General features: G+C 43.5%; 1 protein-coding gene across 1 annotated transcript in view; it reads left to right on the top strand.

The window, feature by feature from the left end:
* LOC126419629 (uncharacterized) overlaps positions 1-23,691 on the top strand; it is a 182,520-nt gene that overhangs the window by 59,803 nt on the left and 99,026 nt on the right. The window contains exons 2-5 of the mRNA XM_050086817.1: positions 5,622-5,863; positions 22,008-22,116; positions 22,192-22,284; positions 23,365-23,495. Coding sequence (XP_049942774.1) covers positions 5,622-5,863; positions 22,008-22,116; positions 22,192-22,284; positions 23,365-23,495 — 575 coding nt within the window. The remainder of the gene's footprint in view (positions 1-5,621; positions 5,864-22,007; positions 22,117-22,191; positions 22,285-23,364; positions 23,496-23,691) is intronic.

Here is a 23,691-nt window from a genome sequence, read left to right as displayed (position 1 = left end):
AGGTACCTCTAACGAATAGTGCACGTTCGAAGATATTGTGCTCCCCTGACCGACCAGTTCTGCCATAAGTGCTTCTCTACCGAAAATACAATATCTCCCGCATCCTTTTATACTGGCAGATACACCCGTCGCGAAATCTAATGGTCAGTTGCAAATTACGTAGGGATATCCTCCTACTTTTGGTCAAATATTGTAGTTCTGAATGATTCAAACGGCTCTAAGCACTATGGGACTTGGCATCTAGGGTCATCAATCCCCTAGACTTAGAACTTCTTAAACCTAACTAAGCTAAGGACATCACACACATCCATTCCCGAGGCAGGATTCGAACCTGCGACCGTAGCAGCAGCGCGGTTCCGGACTGAAGTGCCTAGAACCGGTCGGCCACAACGGCCGGCTGTAGTTCTGAGTCATTCTAGTTCTTGTGAGTATATACCGGCACATCACTTTCTTTAAGTACCTTAAGTTACTGCCTAGGGTTGTGGTCTCGCTTGATCGTCATCCCTCCAGCATATCCTGTAAATGACGTCCCCTTTTCACGATGAGTGTATTCTGGCGTAACGTCACTCCCACGTGTCCCCTTACATCGCCGTACATTTCTGCGTCACCCTCTGGTCTGAAGAATGATAGTTCTTGAATTAGTCATGATGCGAATTTTTAAGATCGAGGCTGAAGAGGTGGAAATGATTGGATCTGAATCACCGAATTACTTGTCAATCTTCTAGACTAAGCGTATCTCAAACATGTCTGCAAAGAAAGAATGTAGCATTGTTGGTGGAGATTAGCCCATCAGAATGGAACATTAAAGTAGATGGCTAGTCGAAAGAGTTTCAACTGGACTAGGCTGTGTATATATCGTATTCAAGTATTTCCATCCTTTTCACGCCATAATAAACCATAACAACACAAACACAAACACGACACTATATACATCACAGCTACACCATCACCGCTCTGAAATTCACAATTAAGTGCTTGGCAGGCGGTTCACGGGACCACATTCAGGCTATTTGTCGACCGTTGAACTCTTTAACACTACTTGGGAAAAATGAATTACTGAAATCTTTCCGACCGAGCTCTGATTTCTCTTATTTTATTACGAGGATCATTTCTCCCTGTTTAGGTGGGCAACGACAGAATATTTTTGCTTTTGGAGAAGGAGTTGGTGATTGAAGTTTCGTGAAAAGATCTGACCGTTTCGAATAACGACTTTGTTTTAATGATTAGCACCCCAAATGGCGTATTATTACCGTGACACTCTCTCCCCTGCTCCTCGACAATACAAAGCGAGCTGCCCTTCTTTGGACTTTTTCGATGTCCTTCGTTAATCCTATCTGGTAAGGATACCGTTCCGCGCAGCAGTACTCTAGCAGAGGACGCACAGGCCTAGCGTAGGCAGCCTCTTTTGAATCTTCTAAAAGTTCTGCCAATAAAGATCAGTCCTTGGTGTGCCTTCCGCAGAACATTCTCTATGTTTCCAGTTTAAGTTATTTGTAATTCTTAGGCATTCTGTTCAAACGACAATCCTTAACCCTTCGGTGGGCGCGGCTTTCATACTTCCATGAGTGGGCGCGTTGCGCCTTTTGTACCGCAGTTAGTTTTACATTTTTAACCTAAGGAAAAATGATCATCCCATCAGTAATAAATAGGTAAAATGCATCATTTTCTTTTTCCGTAATTTCAGCACTTGCTTTTCGACGTGGCAATACTTTTAGGATGTTCTTGCCCTTGGTTTTAGGAGAAGATGGGAGCGGTTTGCTTATCCAAATAGTTTCTTTATCTTTTCATACGTAAAATTGGTAATCCTCTGTTTGTTGTCTCCCCTTTTCACCCAGGTGGTCATCTGTCTCCTCTGTTAATTCTTCGGAGTCACTGCTGTGGTTTTCTGCTTCAATAACTTCCTCTTCCGACTCAGATACACATGAATCTGACAATTCTTGTAATTCTTCTTGTGACAATTCTCACAGTACGGTGCCTGTCAAATGCCTTCTTTTTCTACATTTCCACGCTTTTATGACACCTAATGAAATACATGTTTTTGTGAAAGTAATATATTGTAGCAAATCAATATCCAAGACTGTAAAAAGTAATGAAAATTGCATATGGAATCTATGATTCAATTCGAATATTCATTATATACTAATATAAAAGAAAGATTGCCTTGAGGCGAAAGAAAAACACAAGTAAAGAAAATACTTAGATCACAAGGTGCGTAGCGGCAAGCATACCGCAGACGCAACACCCACGTTTCAAACAACAACAGCGACCAAACTGCTGAAAAGATGAATAGAGCAAATATAGTAAGTGGCGACATCCGTTGAAAACAACAAATACGTATCTGGACGTGGACGCAACTGTCACGCTATCTGTGATACTAACACAAAACTAAATCTTGCAGCTATTTGTCTCAGGCGCTCCCACCGAAGGGTAAAAGTTGTATTATTTATTCTGTAACCGAGATTTAAAGAATTCTATTTAGTACTCATGTGGAAGACTTTACACTTTTTATTGTTCAGGATCCATTGCCACTTCTCGCACTATACAGATTTCTTGTCTAAATTACTGACCCACAAGGCGTTTTACTGACGGTACTTCTTGTACCCATATCACTCCCCCTGCTCCATTCACAAATAATGAGTGGGAAGTACGACTATCGATAAACCTCCGTATGAACTCTAATTTCTGTGAGCTGCTCGTCACGGTCATTTCACGAGAAATATGTGGTAGCATGCAATATGTTCACCTATTTTTCTTCGAACTTACATTAACTTATCCGTGGAGTGCAACACTTCTCTTGTAGCGTCTGCCATTCGAGTTTGTTGAGCATCTCCGTAACTTACTCGCGCTTAGTATCTGACCCCTTCCTCTATCTCTTCTGTTAATCTAACCTAGTAAGAGTTCCAGACTGACGAGTGATACACAAGAATAGGCCTTATAAGTGTTTTGTAAGCCACATGCATTTGCATAATATTATTCCGATGAGTGTCAGGCTAGTATTCTTCTTTACCTAAGATAATTTTAATGTAGTCATTCTATTTTAGGTCTTGCAAAGGGGCAGTCCTTGGTAGTTAACGGGTGTTGCTGTTTCCGATGATTTATCGCCATTAATATGATATGAAAATATGGATATTCTGACCTACTTTTGCCCAGAACTTTACACTTACTTACGTTCAGCGTCAACTTCCAGTTCCTGCACCAAATCGTCGATCCTCCCCGGCTCTTGCTGCATTTCACTACAGGCATCTGGCGTTGCACCCTTCCTATGGACAACATCTTCATGGAGATTTCAGAATTATCCACTACGTTTTTTATATAAATTATAAACAGTAACTATCCCAAAACACTCTCCTGGAGTATTCCTGAAATTACCTTTACATCTGTCGTTTTTGTCCCGTTAAGAACAACGTTTCGAATTATACTTGCTAGGAAATCCTGCACCCAGTCCCAAATCTAGTCAAACATCGGCAAGATCATATTTTATCTATTAAACAATAGTACGGAACTGTACCTAGTGCCTTACAGAAGGAATATGAAATAACCCTTTGTCTGGGCTTGTTCAGCAAGACATTTGTTTGGGAAACCTACGTTGAATTCTATTGAGAAGTTTTCCTTCTGAAAAAAAGGCGTAATGCGTCATTTGTTTAGCAAGTGCGGAGATTTAATGTTGACGCACATTCAACCCCAGTGGCAGATGCTCCACGTATGGCATTGTGCATCACGGAGAGCTTTACTGTTAATATTCTGAGAATTCACGTTCCATGAAGAGTCACAATGCATTACGTCTTCGATATACCTCTCGGGAAATGATCTTAAGATCGTAGAGATGTATGGACAGCGCTGCAGGATTCATGGTGTCAGTTTCCTCCAGCACTACTTCAGGCATTAGTCGAGTCCATGCCACGTCGTGCTGGGGCACTTCTTCGTGCTCGCAGGGCCCCTACATGATGTTCTTTGGTTCTTCAGTGTACTACCAGATTCACCAGGTAGTTTGTCATTTCCAGGAACACCAACACCAAGACTATCTTTTACTGGGCCTGGCATCCCTTTAATTTTCTTGGATCGAAGAATCAAGTGAACATCATGTCCGCTAAGGACTCTGCTTATTTTATTCCTTGTAGCTCCGAAGAAGGAAAGGAATGCTGTAGGCTCATCACCTTCTGATGATTATCTCTCATACGAAGTTCACCGCTGAGATGGAGAGGGAAGAAAAATTATTTTTAATTGTTCTGCTTCAACGAAAGCACAGAGCTTTCATTATACAGCCGAATATAAAGCAGCTTAGAGCTAATACATGGAGCCATAACTGCTTGTGACAAGTAAGACATTCTGTCGAAGATCAGGTATCTAAGAAACGTATTGTGGAATAACGAATATAGCGATGGATGTGTTGATATTAACTTAGCCATCCCTAACAAATAAAGTCACAAAATCGCAGCCATAGACCTCCATGTAGACATCGACTTAATCTGTGGTAACTTATGGAATTTCGGAGATCTTGTGACGTCTCCATGATACAATTCTGATTTAATACAAATGTGGCGCGACAAGAACTCCGTGAAGCATTTATTGAAGAATGTCGCCGCTAAAGACAACGTCATCAAAGAAGCTTCTCTCCAGCGGGATTAAAATACTGTTGTGTAGTCCTGTCGATTGAGAGTAGCAATTCACGACAAGTATGATAGCAAATACTAAAGGATGTATTACAGATTATCGAGTAAAACGGATACAACAACCATATAGAGAATTTAGGACAGAAAAAATGGGATGAATGGGACATGAAACCAGACCTTACTAAAAAAATCTGTAGCAACAGTACATACTGAGTGACCGAAGAAATCGCTATGTTGAATACCGGAGGTAAAGGTACCATGAAAATGTAAGTCTGTATGGAGGGCTCAGAATTCGAAGTTGGCACTTCAAGAGGAAGATGATAATTGTTTGCTGCATTACCGTTTCGTCCTGAACGTTGTTCCTTCTTATTATTAGACCCTATTTCATTTGAAAAGATTTAATCTCCATCACTGAAGGCGTTTGTTGCTGCAGCCTCTTTCTAGTATTCTCTGTCGGAAGAAGCCTTCTGATGAAACTTCCTAGCAGACTAAATACGTGTGCTGGACCAGCACTCGAACGCCGAACCAAATGCTCTGTCGACTGAAATATTCAGGCAAACCTCAGGCAGCTTAAGTTCCACCAATGTGTCTCTCCTATCTTCCAAATTCCTCCGAATGTCGCCCGCATACATTGCTGGAAAGAAAGTATGTCTCAGATGAATGGGAAGTAGGAAAGAAGTACTGTGTAGGTGATTGATGATTCGTACCTGGATAAAGGAGTTGTCAGAGCATCATTTAGTGGAAGACAAAGGTTTCGGATTTGACTCCCACTATGACAAACATTTCTGATATGCCGGGAACTTTCCAATCAAATCACACTCCGCTCCTAAGTGAACATTCATCCTGGAAGTCTACTGGTGTCAGAAACGGTTAAAAGCGTCATTGTTGACCGCTATGGAACGTAATGAATTACCAGAGTACAGTCTCAGTTCATGGCTTCACGTAAACTTTAGTGTTTAAGTCGCTATTGAAAAATATAGAGCGCAGCTAATGGTGAATGTTTTACCGCAGGTGCTGGTGGCGGCGCTGCTTTCACCGAGTGGGGCTTCCCCTTCGCCCTCGGCAGCACTGGACGACCTGGATCTGGACGATTTGGACCTGGACGACCCGCAGCTGGAGGATGGACTGGAGGCGGTGGGGGCGGTGGGGACGGCGGAGGCGGCGCCGCCTCACGAAGACGAGCACGTGGGGGAGGTGATGCTCAGCGGCCACGTGGAGCCCACGGTGGCCCAGAAGGAGACCGACGTCTACAGGTAGCCGCCAGGATCGAGCACCCATGCTCTTTCTGTAAAGTCTGACAACGAATCTAAGGGAACACAACATACTGGCACGTAAAGAAAGTAAAGTCCATGTACTGTATCATACAGGGTGTTCCACAAATAGTAGTCACCATGGTTCTCTAGTTGTATACTTCCCAAGTCACAATGTGGTTTGTGGCGGAGGGTACTTCACGTACCAGTGTCACATCACTCCTTCCTTGTTCTGCTCACGAATGGTGCACGGGAAGGACGATTATTTGGCATGTCTCTGTCTGCGCTCAAATGTCACTAACTTTACCTTCACGGTCTTTTCACAAGATATGTGCAGGAGGAAGCAATACAGGGTGTTCCGTGAGGAATTAAAAGTATTCAGGGATGTGACATGAACGATAATTCGAAGAAAAATGTCTAATACATTTGTGCTGTAAGATGCATATGTTGAGAGCGATGAGAACTTCTTCATCTTTGATATTGTGAAAGACATCTCTTCTAATGCAAGCTCTTAGCTTTCCTTATTTTGAAACAAGGTAGTATGGACCAAAAAAAGGAAAAAATTTCTAGTAAAATGGTAACTCAAAGGCATACCTTAAGAGTTGTGAGCAATTCTTCGGTAGAAAAGACGTGTTTCACGCTAGGGAAGACGAGCAAGGGCTCATAGTTCTTAGGGTATGCAATTTAGTGCCCGCGTTCACTAGACTTCCTTGCTTCAGATGATGGTAAGTGTTCTATCCCTCAATATGGACCATACCTCGAAGGACACTCTGTGTATTGGTTGAATGTTCCAGGAATGAATATTCTCGAAATTTTGATAGTAAACTAACCTGTGTAGCAGCTTTTGTTGTTTATTCTACTAATCGCACTTTGCAATGTGGATTGGCTACAGAGCTGCACTATGTGATCAAAAGTATCCGGACACCTGGCTGAAAATTACTTACAAGTTCGTGAGTTCGTGGCGCCATCTATCGGTAATGCTGGAACTCCATGTGGTGTTGACCCACCCTTAGCTTTGATGATAGCTTCCACTCTCGCAGACATACGTTCAATCAGGTGCTGGAAGGTTTCTTGTGGAATGGCAACTCATACTTCACGGAGTGCTGCACAGAGGAGAGGTATCGATGTCTGTCGGTGAGGTCTCGCACGAAGTTGGCGTTCCAAAACACCCCAAAGGTGTTCTATAGTATTCAGGTGAGGACTTCGTGCAGGGCAGTTCATTACAGGGATGTTAATGTCGTGTAACCACTCCGCCACAGGCCGTGCGTTATGAACAGGTGCTTGGTCGTATTGAAAGAAGCAATCGCCATCCCCGAATTGCTCTTCAACAGTGGGAAGAAAGAAGGTGCTTAAAACATCAATGCAGGCCTATGCTGTGATAGTGCCTCCTAAAACAAGAAGGCGTGCAAGCCCCCTCCATGAGAAACACTATCACTCCATAACAAAACCGCCTCTAACAGAGCGAGATGCGCAGTGGTTAGAACACTGGAATCTCATTCGGGAGGACGACGGTTCAGATCCCCGTCCGGCGACCAGAGTTAGGTTTTCAGTGATTTTGCGAATCGTCCCAGTCAAATGTTGACATGGTTCCTTTGAAAAGGCCGATTTCCTTTTCCATCGCTTCGTAATCCGACCTTGTGTACCGTCTCTAATAACAACGCCGTCGACGAGACGTTGAATTCTAATCTTCCATCTTTACGAATACTCGCTTTATGCAGCTCTCTTTGCTAGTTATCCTGTGCAAAACTCTTTATCTCTGGATAAATACCTGCACAGCCTACATCATATTCAACCTGTTTACTGGTTTCAAGCACATCGCCTCCCTCTGCAGTTTTTGCTACCACACATCCTTCTTTTACGGAACTGAAGGCTGCTTCATGCCTCAGTACGTATCCTATCAACCGATTCCTTCTTTTAATCAACTTGTGTCACAAATTGTGTGGCTTATCGTTGAAAGTACTTGATAAATTAAAACGGTGTGCTGCAACGCAATTCAGAGGTTCCTACCTCTGGCGACCAATACGATACGAGTTACGCCATCCGAGTAGGTGTCAGACACGCACTAAGAGTCCAACTTGCCATGGTATGCTATCCTTTCTTTCCAAACTCTGCAGTTGCTGCCCCAAGCTGCAGGCGCCTTAGAGAGAAGGGATATAGCCGGGATTCTGCTTATTCACAACCTCAGAGTTGTTTCTGAGCAGAGGCAATTGTAAATGTTATTTACTGATGATCAAATCTTTCTTGAAGGCAACGAGACTGATCAGCAAATAGTCACGTAGCAACTCTACAACTCACTTTTAATCTGCAGCCCAAAGTTGCCCTTCAACAAATCTAAAAATATGAAATTCAGGTGCAAGTACCGAATCCACTCAAAGATTGTAAGTGACAATGGCGTAACCAAATACGTTAATAAATTTAACTACCCAGTATGTTCTGATATCCTACGATCGATATGGGTGTCTGAGAAACTGATTGAAAAAGTTGTAGCTGATGTATTCCATTATAATCAGACGGTTACCAGTAAATCTGGAAAGAGCACACACGTGAATTCTGACTTACAACGGGCTTTGCCTAGAGATCTCTCATTTTTACGGAACCTGAAGACCAGTGCCCGGACATGTTTCCTATAGCAGTAGGATGCAATTTCCACAGAAATTCGAAAAAAAGTCGCCCTTGACATTTAGAAAATTTTTGACGCAGTTAAGCACAAATAGTAATGTGCCATTTATGAACGCAATCGCCTTTGAATTCCGGCCTAGTATAAAGCACACCATAACCGTCAACTGCGTAAGTGTTCTTACCTAGATACACGAATATGTCAAAGACAACTGCATAAGAAACCTGGATGAAAATCAGAAAACGATTTTGGCACATATTTGCATCCTCTCTAGGGTCAACTCTGTTCCACAGATTTTAGCCAGTGCCACAAGAAAGTAGGATAAGAGCAGCATTAGGCCATTTCACTAGCTAACTCATCTTCATCGGAACAGGCCCCGGAATGGTACCTACCTCAGCCGCGTCATCATCAGTCGTTACGCGCCACTGGATGGGGATATGGAGGGGCGTATGGTCAGCACACCGCTCTCCCTGCCGTTGTCAGTTTTCGTGACCGGAGCCGCTATCTCTCGACCAAGCAGCAGCTCAATTGGCCTCACAAGGGCTGAGTGCACTCCGCCTACCAACAGCGCTTTGCAGCCTGGACGCTCACCCGTCCAAGTGTTATCTAAGTCCGACTGTGCTGAACTTCGGTGATCCGAGAGAAATTGGTGTTCCCATTACGGCAAGGCCGCTGCTTTCTTTAGCCAAGGCTATATACTAAAAGTGAATGCCCCCGCCTCCGCCTGCTTGTAACCACATCCAAACATATTTAGGTACCGTAAACAGCTACGTACTTATACAAATCCCAGAAAAGAACATGCTGAATGAGGGAGGCATATATGGAAAATGAAGGGAAAGAAAATGACGAAAGAATAGCAGTCAAAAATAGCAGGCGATAGGGGAGAAAATACACAATCAAGACATGCCAACCCAAGTCAGAACTTTGTCGTATTGCACTGTGAACTCAAAAATCTCAGCTAACTTAGATTTGAATTGAATACACGTTGCAGACAATCACAAACGCAGTACCAACGATATGTCGACGACAAAGAAACATGTGACAACGTCCGGAAAATATTAGCAGCAACAACGTCATGTCAGACCCGGACTCTAAGCTCTGCATCAAATCCAAAACGAACGTTGTCAGTTGGATAAAGGGTCAAATAACCTAGTACGTACTAACAGAAGGAAGTAAGATTAAGTAACGTCTCTGGTTCTACACAAAATAGCAGCGCTATAACCACTACAAGAACAAACACGCAACATCCTGTATAAGACAAGTGAAGTAGACTTGAATGTATGTTGTGAGGTTTCTGAACGAAATTGTTGTTCCTGTTGTAATGTAATTAAGTTCAATGTAAAACATTTTTAGCATATGTTGTTGAATAAATTTGATATTTTATGAAAAATATCTTGGTAACGCTTTGGTTTGGTAAATTTCAGATAGCTGGTTCGAGTCTCGCTGACAGTCACTTCTTTTTAACTTTTATTTAAATCCCATACTTATTATCAGATGTGAATGTTGATTAAGAAATATTATATTAAATTTTTAATAAAAATAACATGTTTTATTTTAATTAAAAACAAATGAAAATAAATTTTCATACACACAAATTAAATGCTTTGTTGCTTAAGGAAGAATTGTATTAATCAATAATACAGTGCCAATTTCTACAAAAAAAAAAGTTTTATTTTTTCTATGCTGATCCTCATATTTAACAAAATTTTTATTTTAAAAACTCGCATTTTCATTTAAGTGGTAATTAAAAAATATGTCAGTTTTATCTAAAAATATGATACAATATTTTTGTTAATGAACGTTCATATTTGATAATAAACATAGAATTTGGATCAGGGTAAAAAAATATTGCACTGAGCGAGGATCGAACAAGCTGCTTCGTAAATACGAAGCTGGTACATTACCAAATAGTTTATTAGGAAGTATTGCGTTTATTTAGCAACATGTCTTACAGATATTTTATGTTGACATTAAATACAGTATTTACGTAAGATGCGTAAAAGATAAAAACTTTTTCTCGTATATTGTTGAGGATTCGTTCTTTTTCGTTCATCATGTTTTGGTTAAACTCATTTATAGACTCTCCTCCTTCGTTGAAGACGTAGTTTATAAAACGATATATCAAGCACGCTAGTGTTCTTTCTTGCATGCTGGAAAAACGTTGCGACTGTGTACATTATTTTCTTGCTGTTTATTTCGTTGATAGCAAACTCGATAATTTAAAATTTATCCATTTGCACTGATCTGTAATTTTGGAGATACCTACTGTTCGGTGAAGCATTCCACAGCACTGGCAGTATGGATGACTAATCAGTTTTATTTTTCATTAATGATCTTGACAGTGCCCGAAAATCTTATGGTATTCAAAGGTGATTTTTTTCAGATTTAAATATTTTGTCGTACTGTTATAGGAAAATGATGTCTAGGATGACCTTCAAATCTTATTAGCATAAGAAAACAATTACTGTTGTGTAAGACACCCAAACAGGCCCTATTTGCTGTGGTGGCGGAATACAAAATTGGGGAAACATTAGCGTAACTCTGGAACTATTGGAGAGTCTCTGTACATAAGTCATAGTAATTCTGTCCACAAAAATCTCAAATTGTAAAACAAACCTAACTTCTTAAGAAGCATCAGCCAACTGCAGGACGCCATTCCCCCTCTCTGCCTACTTTTCCTATTCCTTTTTAATGTCTGAGTATTTGAAATATTTTTTTTTTTCGTCTCAGTCAGACTTTTCTGCATTGTAAGTTAATATTTCCCTCTTCTAAACAATACTTTTAACTATTAGTGTGCTGGTGTATTTTGTAATTTGCTGATATTTGGAAACTACACTGTTAGCCACTCACGGCAGCCATCTGCCGAGCATAGAAGACCCAACGCACTGTGTCAAAACGTCTATCCTATTATTTCCCAATTTCGAACTATTTCCTTACTTTAAAAGTTTCAAGTAACAGTCTCTAACAGTCTTAATGAATTTAATGGAAGACAGTCTGGAAAAACACCACAAGAAGTTCGAAACCAGTCCTGCTCCTATGAAATAAGGAAGGTGTAAGGTGTACAGCCAATAACATTTTTCCAGAATATCTTCAATTGTATTAACTGGACACATTTGTTAAGTACGCACCTTTTCGACGTTAGTTTCGTTTGGTTTATTTGAGCCATCGTACGCGACATTTTCTGGCAGAGTGCAAGAACACGTATGTAGCCTAAGTTCATCGATGTTGCTGAAAGTATCGGTCACTAACGCGTTACGGCAAAAGTTCCTTAGTAGTACAAGCTTCTTTGTCGGACAGTGTATATAATCATTTCTCTCTCTCTTCTAGAAGGAAGGGGGGGGGGGGGGGGGGAGAGAGAGAGAGAGAGAGAGAGAGAGAGAGAAAGAAAGTCGGTAATGGTAAGAGGAATTATACGTTTTCAAACAGACGTCCAGAAGTCTCAGTGAGGTCTAGAGGTCTTTAAGATCGTAGGCGTCGATAGCACGAAGCAGGCCGCGTATCTGGACCGCGACATGACGCGGTGTTAGAGGCCCTAGGTACAACATAGCCCTGCTGTGCACTATTGACCACCTTCTCACCTGCCGCACCTTTCCTTCCGAGGATCATGTCTTTTGTTGCCGATTATTTCACTCGCCACGCCATACTTCGACGAAACAGTGCTACCATAGTTGCTGAGTTAGACGTGGTTTCAGGGAAACGCTTTTCTAGCTAGTGTTCTATTAAGTTGCGAGCTACTCACCGTCTCTAAAGCGGTGAAACTTCCATTGGGGATAAAGAATTATACTTGTTTTATATCGGGACACGTCACTCTCGTTTACAACATTTAGCCATTAGCTATTTACATCATTTAGCACTGGTGCTGCATCTAAACTTTTAGGTTCAACAAACACAAATTTAATTTAGTAGAGTCACTGTCTTAAGTTGTACAAGAAGATTACTGCAGTATTTTCAAAAAAATGTGTTACTATGGAGAATGCTGTTATCTACGAAATATACGAAATAATAATCTCGCTATAGATTCCATATTCATTACGATATATTCCAAACGAATATCGTCCCGGTTTTTATGTTTGTGCTTGTAATGGAGGTAAAACAAAGCAATGCATTACTGAGTGAAAAATTTGTCTCCTCTTTCTGCCAAGTGAGGTAGCACAATGGTAAGACACACGACTCGTATTCTGGAAGATAGTGCTTCAGATTAGAGTTTTCTTGCTGTTCCTAAATGACTTACGAAAAATGCCAGGATGGATCTTTGGGCAAGGACACTGCCTATTTTATTCCCAATCTTACCCCCATCCAAAATCGTGTTCAAAACTAATGACCCGTCTGTCCACGAGACGAAAAGCAAATGGTTCAAATGGCTCTGAGCACTATGGGACTTAATATCTGAGGTCATAAGTCCCCTAGAACTTAGAACTACTTAAACCTAACTAACCTAAGGACATCATACACATCCATGCCCGAGGCAGGATTCGAACCTGCGACTGTAGCAGTCGCGCGGGACGAAAAGCACTTACCTCAAACATGCTGTGCTTCCAACAAATATCTACGGTCGACAGTCAAAAAATTTCGAAACACTGTACAGAGAGCACATAAGAAGCTGGAAATACGAGCAGCTATATTCAAAATGACTTAGAAATCACAAAAGATATATAAGATACACTACTTGACAAAAAAACTGAAGCAACGAAGACTTAGTCTGATGTCCATGTAACTTTGTACACGTACACACCAAGAATGGGTATATACATGATTGGATTTGCAAAACTCTGCGACAGATTGAAAGACCGCCAGAGTGGACTAGTGTTTTTCGCGTTTTGTATTGCTACCAGTCCTGGTACGGTATATAAGGCGCGGGAACAGCATGAGATTTTAAGTGAGCCTTGTGAACGACTACTCGTGTGAGACAGCAGTATCAGCGCTGATGTAGTTTGCAAAGGGCGCCATTCTGGGCCTCTATGTCGCCAGCTGGCCGAATCGTGCAAGATGTCGCCAACTGGTCGAATCGTGCAATATCCAGATTTGCGAGGCATTCTGATGCGAGAGTGGCACAATGCACAACTGCGTGGGAATGTAAAGGCAATCATAATCGCCTGTAAGGGGAGTTAGAACGGAATTTTTTTTTCACATTTGAGGGTTTCTATCTCATTATAAAATTGGTAATTTTCCATATGGGAAGTATTTTACTTGTTTAAATATAATCTACGCTGGTTGAAAATGTAAAACTTTTTACGTGTATTACTTCAAGATCTAATAAAATCGGTATTTTTTATATAGAAGGCTGTGGATTGCTGTGTTATAAAGGTTAACAGTTTGGTCATGTGCAGAAGAGGGCCCGCATCTCGTGGTCGTGCGGTAGCGTTCTCGCTTCCCACGCCCGGGTTCCCGGGTTCGATTCCCGGCGGGGTCAGGGATTTTCTCTGCCTCGTGATGGCTGGGTGTTGTGTGCTGTCCTTAGGTTAGTTAGGTTTAAGTAGTTCTAAGTTCTAGGGGACTGATGACCATAGATGTTAAGTCCCATAGTGCTCAGAGCCATTTGAACCATTTTTTTGCAGAAGAGGATAGGCACCAGGTTGAGGAAGTGTAAACAAAGTTTGAAAGACCAGAAACTTTCTTATGGTAAAACTGTAAGAGCAGGCTAACAGACAAAATGATTGAACTACAGCAGTATTATGGGGTGGCCATTAGAAATAATGCTAAGGATTTTTTGAAAATTAAGCAGGCAATATGAACTACCTTCTTACGCAGACTGTCAACTGATGAAGAACCAGTACACCACCTTTGGCCACCTGGACCTGATTCATGGTGTAATTACCTCAATGTTCAGTACTCAAACAGTTCATACAACCATAAACATTCCATCCCAGCAGCAGTCGTGGATACCATAAAACCTATTTACAGAGACCCGGCAAATCCTGAATTACTGAAGAAGTGTCTGCATGGTCAGACTCAAAATCCCAATGAGTCGTTCAGTAATCTTGTATGGACTCGCTTACCAAAAAATGTTTTTTTAGGGAAAAAGACACTAAAGTGGGGGGGGGGGGGGGGGGCAGTGATGCTGTTATTGCTTTTAATGATGGAACCTTGGTAGGGTGAAAGTGCTAAGTGCTACAGCATATGGGAATCAATCCTGGAGCAAAATTTATCAGAGAACTTGAACGAATGGACAAGGTTCGCCTTCACAAAGCAGAGTATGTAGCACAGACGGCCACTAAGCAGTCCGAAAGAAGAAAAGAAGAAAAAAATTTGGAAAAAGATCAAGACGATGATATACAGTATGGTGTTTCTGAGTGACTAAAAATAAAAATTAGGCATATATAAAATGAATTACAGTCTTTTGAAACTTTAGAAGCTGTTCCTGAAAATTTACATTTTCTGTTGCATTTTTCCCCAAATCTCAGAAACCACTTCGAGTAGAGTATTCAAATTTTCAGGGAGTAGTAACATACATATCCTGAGTCTACTGAACTAAAAGAAGAACATAATGTTATGTATAATTAAAATTATTTAGGATAACGTACAAAAAAGTACACAAAAGTTTAGCCGTGTAATTAAACAATTGTATTTTCGAAAAAAGTGGCTGAAATGGAGTTATTGTAGTTCAGTAGGCTCAGAACATACAGTTTAATGTCCTGCAAAAGTGTCGTGTCAGTGGTTACAGTGGTTCCTGAAATACAGGGAAGCAAGTCATTAAATTTAACAATGTCGGGATAGGGTGTTCCAACTCCCCTTAAGATTCTGGTCGACACGTCTGGGCACCAGTATGGACGATCGCCACATCCTAATCCTTTCGAACCTGCGCCTGCCATTCGCGAGCAAATAAGGGAGCACCTGGAACATTCTGTGTCATACCGAATTGTCCTGTTGAAAAGTAGCACCACGTTACCGTCGAATGACAGGTAACACCTAAGAATGCCGAATGTCGGAGACTAACATGTGGCTGGACTAGGGGATTACCGTCGCACGAGTAGGCTGCCGTTAACACCACAACACTAACGGCTGCGTTTGAACTGGTGCAGTGGCCGGGAGACATAAACTGCTGATGAATTACGTCACATTGGGTTCAGCGATGAATCATCCTTCTGCACTACCCAGGATGATCGTCGTTGGCTATTGCGGCGGCGACCTGGTAAGGGATGCTATTCTTCTAACATCCTGGTTTCATGGTGGGGACAGTTCAGGTCACGCCTGGCAGTGACTGAGGGAACTCTGACGGAATCGTGTTATCTGACGCCCATCCTGCTTCCTCACGTGTTAATGCCTCATGAGACAGTAACGTTGTGTCACTTTTCAATAGGACAATGCTCGTCCATGTATGGAACGTGTTACTAAGAACCGACTGCATGATGTGGAGGTACTTCCGTGGGCAGCAAGATCTCAGATCTATACTCGACCGTACGTGTGTGAGACTAACTCGTAACATTGCCAGTGTCCAGGATATCAAGCACCAATTATAACAGTTGTGGTCTAGTTAGGCTCAGGAGAGGAGAAAACGGTTCTCTGATACCCTTCCCAACAGAACCAGGCCAGAAGGAGTGCAGCTTCATATTGATAAGTGTGTTCATAATTACAAGATCTATGTAAATTAGACTCGGTGTTGTATCACTGAAATTACATCACTACTTTCGTAACCCATGAAGTCTGATTCCGCTTCTTCCTCCCCTTCCAGGTGCTAAACTTTTATTGTAACTGAGTATACATATTTTGCCTTTCTCATGCGTCAGTGACGGTAGCCCTGCTGCATATACCACATTGCGCTTTAGTTACATTCAAGTATGCATAATAAAACGCACTTCGTAATTCACTGATCGAGATTCCTCTAATCACTCACATTACAACGCGTATCACGCTTTTTTGCTATGCAACTGACACTTTGGTTGCAAATGCCGTAGTTCAAGAGTGTAAATACGTAAGTTGGAACTTAAATAGTGGCAACACTGCTGTAGAGACGCTATGAAATGGGATCTACTATTGTCGCTGATAGCACACGTTGTTGACATACCTACCTTACCTACGCGCAAACGGACTCGCCCGTCCCACGTCATCGGCGTGCGTACAATCAAGGGAAACACAGTCACTTGTGAGCGAGCGGTCTAACGTAACGGTGTTACTGTGTTTTCGAAACAGGAACAACGGAGTTGGATCAAGACTGAATATGCCAGAGGTCGTACAACACGACAGTGTTATTAAGGTCTTCAAGAGGCGTGTGGGGAATCGGCATTACCGTACAGAACAGTGGCACGTTGGGTAAAAGCCTTCAACGAAGGTCGGAAAACTGTGGCAGAGATACATCGGGCAGGTCGTTCAAATGGTTCAAATGGCTCTGAGCACTATGGGACTTAACATCTGAGGTCATCAGTCCCCTAGAACTTAGAACTACTTAAACCTAACTAACCTAAGGACAACACACACACCCACGTCCGAGGCAGGATTCGAGCCTGCGACTGTAGCGGTCGCGTGGGTCCAGACTGAAGCGCCTAGAACAGCTCGGCCACACCGGCCGGCTGGGGCAGGTCGTCCTAGCGTCTCTGGAGAAGAAGTGCATGCTGTTGACGCGTTAGTGGACAGTGATAGACGCCATACGATTCGTGAGCTCGTCCACGAAACCGTATTAGCGCATACGACTGTGCTTCGCATCCTGAAGGAACGCCTGGGCTTGCGAAAAATTGCATCACGATGCGTTCCACATTACTTGATGGAAACGCAGAAATGGATGCGCTACGACGCTGCTCAGACGCCGTATCGTAACACTGGATGAAACATGGGCCATATCGTATGAGCCAAGACTGAAACGCCAATCCAACGAATGGCGTCATTATGGATCGCCGCGAAAGTCGAAAGTGCGTCAGAGCGCCAGTATGGTGAAAGTTATGGTCTTTCTCATGTACGACTGTGATGGTGTTATACTAGCGCATTGCGTTACTTCACGGCAGACCGTCAATGCAGAGTATTACTGTTCGTGTTTGGAGCATCACCTGCGACCAGCTTTGCGGAAGAAAGGACGACACTTTCTGCGCAACCCAACCATAAGTTTGCACGACAATGCGCGGGCTCATACAGCGCAAGCTGTGACTGCTCTGTTCGGTCGATGGGACTGGGAAGTACTGTACCATCCACCATACTCCCCGGACTTAGTCCTTGCGACTTTGATTTGATTCCGAAAATGAAGGAACCACTTCGTGGCATTCGCTTCAGAACTGTTCCAGAGATTCGACAGGCAGTAGACCGCTCCATTCGCACCATCAACAGAACAGGCTCTGCTAACGGTACACCTCGCCTTCCACATCGCTGGCAACGGGTTGTACACAACGCTGGTGACCACTTTGAAGGACAGTAAACAGGTGCAAACATGTAACTCTTTTGTATCGGTTGTGAATAAATAGTTGCCACTATTTAAGTTCCAATCCTCATATATGTGTTGTCCATGAAAATATAATCTGAGGATTATGACTCCAGAAAATGCTAAAATACGATGATGTATTCGAAGTGCTGAGGTCTCACATAAAGTGCTTTCAGACCCACTCATGGTGGAAATGTATTGTATCTAATGGCAATAGACCGACCTGACCTTTCTGACGTCGACAATAACACTGGTATCAATGACCATGACACAGCTGTAGCAATATATGATTACGAAAGTACAAATGGCAAATAAACCAAGTAGAAAGATTTATATGTTCAGAAAACCAGATAATGAGGCCATATCTCAATGAAGACAGGACAGGAGCACGTAGAGGAACTATGGGTCAAGTGTAATTGAATGGTTCACCATATACTTGATAAATATGTAGCAAACACAACAAGTTGCGATGGGGTGGATCCTCCATGGTGTACAGTCGCTGTAAAGAAACTTCTAAAGAAACAGGGGCTGTTGCATAGTAGGTGTAAAACAAAGCATAGTGCAGTAGATGGAGAGATGATGAATAAAATGCGTTTAGATGCCAAGGGGAGCATGCGTGAATTCCCCGTTGGCTACCGTAGCAGAAGGTTATTGGAAGATACTTCACAAATCCCAAAGAAAGTCTGTTAAGGTTGTCAATGGCACTAAAGTTTGTTTCCAGACACTCACGGCCGAGATAGGAACTGAAATTGAGGTAGCAGACCGAAAGCAGAAATACTGAATTCCACTTTCAAATAGGTTCAAATGGTTCAAATTTCTCTGAGCACTATGGGACTTAACATCTAATGTCATCAGTCCCCTAGAACTTAGAACTACTTAAACCTAACTAACCTAAGGACATCACACACATCCATGCCCGAGGCAGGATTCGAACCTGCGACCGTAGCGGTCGCGCGGTTCCAGACTGTAGCGCCTAGAATCGCTCGGCCACTCCGGCCGGCTTTCAAATAGGAAAGCCCGGGAATAATACCCCAGTAATTGTCGTAGCACTACAAAGATGAGTGAATTAGATATTAGTGTCAGTAACGTTGGGAAACAGCTGAAGTCGTTAAAACGGAAGAAAACTCCACGGCCTGATCAAATAGCTATCAGACTCTATACAAAATTGCGGCTTTGTCTCGCTCCATAATATACCGAAGATCCCTCAAACTAAAATTTGTGCCTAATGATTGGAAGGAAATGCAGGTCACACCATTGTTCAAGAGGGGCAGCAGGGGGGAAGTGATCCGCGAAACTACCGTCCAATATATTGGCGTCCATTTCTTGTAAAGTATTAGAACATATTTTGAGCTGAAATGGTTCAAATGGCTCTGAGCACTATGGGACTCAACTGCTGAGGTCATTAGTCCCCTAGAACTTAGAACTAGTTAAACCTAACTAACCTAAGGACATCACAAACATCCATGCCCGAGGCAGGATTCGAACCTGCGACCGTAGCGGTCTTGCGGTTCCAGACTGCAGCGCCTTTAACCGCACGGCCACTTCGGCCGGCTGAGCTGAAATGTAATGAGGTATCTCGAACAGAATGATTTCCTCTCTGTCAACGAGCGCTGATTCCGAAAACATCTCACACTTTTCTTTTCATGACATACTGAAAGGTAGTCAAACTGATGCAGTGTTTCTTAACTTTCAAAAGGCATTTGACTCAATACCAACGAATGTACATATGGAGTTTAATGTGAGATTTGTGAAGGGACTGAGAATTTCTTGGTGTGGTGGACACAACGTATTACCTTGGTCTGGGAGTCAAAAACAGATGTAGAAATAACGTCGGATTGCTCCAGGGAAATGTGTTGCGACCCCTGCTGTTCATGTTTGCAGACAATATTAAAAGTAACCTCATTCTCTTCGGAGGTGATGCGCTTGTGTATAATTAAGTACTGTTTTAGAAAATCCGCATAGATATTCGTCAGAAGTTGACAAGATATCGGAGTGGTGCAAAGATTGGTAATTACCTTCAAATGGTCGTAAATGTAAAATTGTGCACTTTACAGAACGAGATAAAACATTGTAGCCTAGCCTATGACTGCAATATCATCTGCCAATTATTACAAATACGTAGGTGTAATAATTAGTATGGTTATGAAACGTAACGATTACATAGTTTCAGCTGTAGACAAAGCAGCGAAGACTGTGATTCATTGGTGGAATACTAGGGAAATGCAATTAGTTTGCGAAGTAGATTGTTTACCACATTCTAGATACAGCATATTTCTCAAATGAGTGGGATCTGTACCAAATAACCGTGACAGGGGATACTGAACGGATAGGAAGAGCTGTAGCAAACAAGCCTACGAACTAAAGACCACAACAAAAATAACATAGAAGGTAGTCAACACGAATTGTCACAGATTTGTTCGCCCAAAGGAAGAGTGTCAAGACATTCTGCAAGAACTGAATTGGCAAACGCAAACTATCCCTGCTAGGCTATTTAGAAAGTTTCTAGAACTAACTTTTAGTGATGAACCTAGCAATATACTAACACCCTCTACGAGTCACTTCCAGAGGGATTACGAAGACATGATACGCTACTGGCCATTAAAAGTGCTGCATCACGAAGATGACGTGCTACAGACGCGAAATTTAACCTACACGAAGAAGAGGCTGCGATACGCAAATGATTAGCTTTCCAGAGGATTCACACAAGTCTGGCGCCGGTGGCGACACCTACAACGTGCTGACATGAGGAAAGTTTCCACCCGATTTCTCATACACAAACAGCAGTTGACCAGCGTTGCCTAGTGCAACGTTGTTGTGATGGCTCGTGTAAGGAGGAGAAATCCGTACCATCACGTTTCCGACTTTGATAAAGGTCGGATTGTAGCCTATCGCGATTGCGGTCTATCGTATCGCGACATTGCTACTCGCGTTGGTCGAGATCCAATGACTGTTAGCAGAATATGGAATCGGTGGGTTCATGACGGTAATACGGAACGCCGTGCTGGATCCAAACGGCCTCGTATCACTGGCAGTCGAGATGACAGGCATCTTATCCGCACGGCTGTAACGGATAGTGCAGCCACGTCTCGATCCCTGAGCCAATAGATGGAGACATTTGCAAGACAACAACCATCGGCACGAACAGTTCGACGACGGTTGCAGCAGCATGGACTATCAGCTCGGACACCATGGCTGCGGTTACCCTTGACGCTGCACCACAGACAGGAGCGCCTGCGATGGTGTAGTCAACGACGAACCTGAGTGCACGAATGGCAAAACGTCATTTTTTCGGATGAATCCAGGCTCTGTTTACAGCATAATTATGGTCGCATCCGTGTTTGGCGACATCGCGGTGAACGCACATTGGAAGCCTGTATTCGTCATCGCCATACTGACGTATCACCCGGCGTGATGGTATGGGGTGCCATTGGTTACACGTCTCGGTCACCTCTTGTTCGCACTGTTACATTTCAGATGTGTTACGACCCGTGGCTCTTCATTTGATCCCTGCGAAAGCCTACATTTCAGCGGGATAATACACGACCGCATGTTGTAGGTCCTGTACGGGCCTTTCTGGATACAGAAAATGTTCGACTGCTGCCCTGGCCAGCACATTCTCTAGATCTCTCACCAATTGCAGACGTCTGGTTAATGGTGGCCGAGCAACTGGCTCGTGACAGTACGCCAGTCACTGCTGTTGATGAACTGTGGTATCGTGTTGAAGTTGCGTGGGCAGCTGTACCTGTACACGCCATCCAAGCTCTGTTCGACTCAATGCCCAGGCGTATCAAGGCCGTTATTATGGCCAGAGGTGGTTGTTCTGGGTACTGACGTCTCAGGATCTATGCACTCAAACTGCGAGCAAATGTAATCAGATGTCAGTTCTAGTATAATATATTTGTCCAATGAATACCCGTTTATCATCTGCATTTCTTCTTGGTGTAGCAATTTTAGTGGCCAGTAGTGTAGAATAATAACAGTGCGCACAGAGGCGTTTAAGCGATAATTTTTCCCGCGATCCATACTTGAATGGAACAGAAAAGGCCCTAAAACTGGCAGAATGGGACGTAGTGGGTGTCCCCCACTTCATATTGTTTTCAGTGTGTAGACGCAGATGAAGCTTACGCCTAAATAAAGATGTAGCCGATGCTTGAGCGTGTGCTCAGTGTGGTCCGCTGCTGTGCCGGCAGGCTGGTGTCTTCGGCGATGCGGCAGCCGTCGCTGCGCCGCCAGCTGTCGCAGATCCTGCCCATCGTGCGCGCCATGACGCCGGCGCAGCGGCTGGCGCTGGCGGCCATGCTGTCGCAGGCGGCGGCGGGCCGCGCGGCCGCCGCGGGGATTCCCCTGGGCGGAGTGGCGAACGCGCCTGCGCAGAAGCTGCTGCTGCCGCTCAGCTGGGACATCGCCAACCTAATCACGGCCAGCGCCGCCGAGGCCGACGGCGGCCGCCTGCTACGCGCCGCGCAGGTCAGTCTGCGCGCATGCTCTCTCTGCTGGTATTTACTAAAATTTTACTGATCTCTGTAAAAGCGAGATGGATCTGCTGGAACCGAATGAACGTTCTTCTGAGTGCGAATAACCTAAGAAAGATATGCCTGAGGCAGGCATAATAGATATAATTTTAGCGGCATAATGGCGACCATGTAAGAGAGGAAGTATGCGAATTACGCTGCCATGGAAGGAAAATAACGCAAGGAGGTCGTAAGAAGTAGGCTGACAAAACAAAAGAGAACATTGTCAGCTGTACGCAGCAGACTGTGGAGTAAGCCCAGTCACAGCCAGTATATGCAATTTTGGAAAGATAAGACCGGCTTAGTTGTACGTCCCTTATGGGGACGACCGGTGTCACAGTATTTTACCTGCATCATCAGGTGAAATCTGTAAAAATTAATAGACAAAGACTCATGTAAGACAATTCAACCGTGTCGTTTGCCACGATTCCTGTTTTTCCCTTGGTTACTCCTGTTTGGAGTTTCCGCGCTTTCCTATATGGCGTTTCGGAGCCTTGCCGAGCGCGCTGCTAGCGCGCCCGCCGGGAGGAGGCCTGAGTGCCGTGCGGAGGGCGGACGAGGCAGTTGAGACGAGTGTTTGGCCCTGGACGACCGCTCTGCAGCGGGACGCTCGGTCCCTCTGAGCTAAGTCTGGATGCGCCCAATAACCCGGGGCGTGAGGACACAAGAGGCCGTAAATCTGTGGACAAAGTTTGGTTTCCGTTCATGGACTGGGGAAGCTATGAAGTCCGTCTCTGGCTGCCAATAATCTCGTCGTCACTGAAAGTAAGATTTTTCATCATCTAGTAAGTGCAACGGTTGTCGTCTGGTGGGGCAAGCCGTTGTTTTCCCTTGGACGGCGTAGGTCACTGTTTGGATAAGCACGTTGTAAAATGTTAAATAACCTTGTACTGCCTGGCGGAGAGATAGAGCCAATTTATTTTATGGATGCCTGAAATGCAAGATTATGTTAATGTTCGCCAATATCTGTTGTGTTTTAGTACGTAGGCATATTTAACTTTAGTCGTTGTTATTGTGTATAAATTCTTGTGTTAAGGAGTTTCATGCGCAAACATACACTTACATCATCATCGCCGCCGCCTCCACTAACATCATCTACCCAGGGGAAAACCGACTCCTAGCCAATACCATATATAACCCTGAATCCACACCATCAAGGAACACCTCGTAAGACAGAGCGTTTTCAAGGACGCTGGTTCTTCAAATACACCATGGGTATAGACCCAGCCATTTTTAGTCCCCGTGGCATTTAAGTGCTCTATTTAATTATACTTAAGGTAGTGCTAGAGTTTTTATTTGGTAACCCGCCTGGCCACGACTGACGTCGGTTGCTAGGTCAGTCTGAAATGTTGTCTCTGGACTC

The sequence above is a fragment of the Schistocerca serialis genome, chromosome 9 (genome assembly GCF_023864345.2).
Source record: "Schistocerca serialis cubense isolate TAMUIC-IGC-003099 chromosome 9, iqSchSeri2.2, whole genome shotgun sequence".
Taxonomy (NCBI): Eukaryota; Metazoa; Arthropoda; class Insecta; order Orthoptera; family Acrididae; genus Schistocerca; species Schistocerca serialis.
Note: the sequence above shows the minus strand (reverse complement) of the source record. Positions and strands in the feature narration are given on the sequence as shown.